Here is a 2,189-nt window from a genome sequence, read left to right on the forward strand (position 1 = left end):
ATATTCAGGGTGGGATGACATCTCAATATATGTGATAAATTTCAATCTTGTATCTATAAATTACACAAAAACAACTTTTTGGGATTCATGTTGTAACCGTTCGAGCTCCTAAATTACTTTATTGTAAATTTAATTTTAATTAAAGTAAATTAGAATTAATATTAATATACATCACAAAAATATTCAGAAAAATTTAATGGATAAATTATTAATTTGAATTACATATTATAATAGTTAGTAATAATTTTTTTACTAATTTTAAAGATTTAACAATTAATACTAAATTGACTAATTTTCAATTGAAGTTTAAACATGAGTCGATACTCAAAATTCAACACTAAGATTACTACTAATCTTAAATTCTCTCACTCACATTACATTGCATAAAAAAGAATTAAATGTCATAATTTAATTTAACTAACCAACATTCACATCCCTTCATGTCTAAGACTCTAAAAACTTTCACTCAACAAAAGCAATAAATAATTATTTAGAGAGCAGAGAGTTGATATGTGTGGCTATGTTTTGGGCATCAAATGCAATCCCATAAAGTCCTCTTCTTGATAACCCCACACAATAGAGTCCATTCTTCCCCTTCCAATGTTGTGGAAATTCTGGCTTTGGTAATCCATCTTCATTCAACAGATAATCATCTCCCTACACAACAAACACACATAGAGTGAAAAAAAAAATGTTTATAAAATCATCTCAACTTATTGTCATTTTCTTCAAAAAAGCAAATGTAGAAAAAAGAGGAAAATGACACAACAAAGAAAACAATTTATTATTATAATATAAAATAAAATAAGTTACCTACCTGAAGCCAATTGTGAGTAGTTCTCTTAAAACCAGTAGCAAAAACAATACCATCAAATTGATGAATTTTACCATTTTCCAACACAACATCATTTCCTCTTATGCTTTTCATTGCAGGTAACACCTGTCACCATCATATTTTTTAATCACATGAATCAGATACAGTTCGAATTTCGAGAGTCAAACAGTTTATGTTACCTGAATTTCACCAGACTTGATCTTTCGATAAGTCCCCACATCAAAAACAGGGTACTTCCCATACTTTATTTTACAAGCAAATGGTCCTTCTTCTGGCCTTTTCACACCATAATACTTGCTTATATCTCCATACATTAACTTACTCAACATCACCATTATAGTATCCACCACTGTATATGCAACTTTGTACTTCAACAACATCAACCCCAAATATCCCATTTCTCTTGATATCAAGTGCATCTGTAAGCAGGATTAGAAATTTGGGATTCTAAATTTTAGGACAGAAGAATAATATAACGAAAAATATTTAAAATAAAATTAATTGATTACCGGGCTTCGAACAATGATGGAAGTATTAGCACCATTATTAGCAAGATCAAGTGCAATTTCCATGCCTGAATTTCCACAACCAACAACTAGGACATTTTTACCCTTATACTTCTCACCATTTTTGTATTGAGTAGAATGAAAAGCATCTCCAGTGAAACTTGCCAATCCAGGGACATCAGGGGTAAAAGGGTAACTAGCTTCACCAGTAGCTACAACAAGAAATTTACAAAAATACTCTTCCATTTCATCAGAATTACCATTTCTAACCTTAACATTCCATTTTTTAGTAAATTCATCAAATTTAGCAAATTCAACTTTTCTTTTGTAAAAAGGGGTGATATTAAAATGAGTAACATAGTCATCCAAGTATTGAATAAATTGTTTTTTTGGTATATAAGTAGGTGAAGAAGAAGGAAAAGGAATATAAGGAAGTTGACAAAATTGTTTAGCTAAATGAAGATGAACCCTATCATAAGAATATTTTTTCCACATAGGAGAGTAACAATCTTCTTTTTCAAGAATGAGATTTGGTATACATAATTTATTTAGACATGCAGATGTAGCAAGACCACCAGGCCCACCACCAACAATGATAACCATAGGTTCTTCATAATTATCAAATGTTGCCATGACTAAAATTGAGAAGAAAATTTGATGGTGTTGAGAGAAAAAAAGAAAGATGAGGGATATATATATACATGGAAATATACTAGAGGACAACTTAGGAGTCATTAGAATTTATTTATTTTTTTGACTATTTTAGTGTTCATACGGAGACTTATTAATTATCTTTTCCTTTTTTTATTTTGGTTTGATTTGGTAGATTGTGTTAATTTATGGTGACT

The 2,189-nt window shown here is 29.8% G+C and overlaps 1 protein-coding gene across 1 annotated transcript; it reads right to left on the bottom strand.

Annotated features, from left to right (window-relative positions):
- Nucleotides 1–407: 407 nt before the first annotated feature.
- Nucleotides 408–1,983, bottom strand: LOC125808180 (probable indole-3-pyruvate monooxygenase YUCCA10). Its single transcript, XM_049487906.1, has 4 exons — nt 1,345–1,983; nt 1,015–1,254; nt 818–940; nt 408–657 (listed from the first exon to the last, which is right to left on the bottom strand). Exons 1-4 carry the CDS (start codon nt 1,972–1,974, stop codon nt 487–489), a joined length of 1,164 nt encoding a protein of 387 aa, XP_049343863.1. The 5' UTR covers nt 1,975–1,983; the 3' UTR covers nt 408–486.
- Nucleotides 1,984–2,189: the final 206 nt, after the last annotated feature.

This window comes from Solanum verrucosum, unplaced genomic scaffold (genome assembly GCF_900185275.1).
Source record: "Solanum verrucosum unplaced genomic scaffold, falcon-dt-bn FXZP01000234.1, whole genome shotgun sequence".
Lineage (NCBI taxonomy): Eukaryota > Viridiplantae > Streptophyta > Magnoliopsida > Solanales > Solanaceae > Solanum > Solanum verrucosum.

Bases quoted from the DNA above. Each gene is read 5' to 3' on its own strand.
- LOC125808180 (XM_049487906.1), bottom strand. From the start codon at position 1,974: ATGGCAACATTTGATAATTATGAAGAACCTATGGTTATCATTGTTGGT. The intron at 1,255-1,344 runs GTAATCAATTAA...TCCTGCTTACAG, and splicing joins CCATCATTGTTCGAAGCCCG to ATGCACTTGATATCAAGAGA. The intron at 941-1,014 runs GTAACATAAACT...TGATGGTGACAG, and splicing joins TCAAGTCTGGTGAAATTCAG to GTGTTACCTGCAATGAAAAG.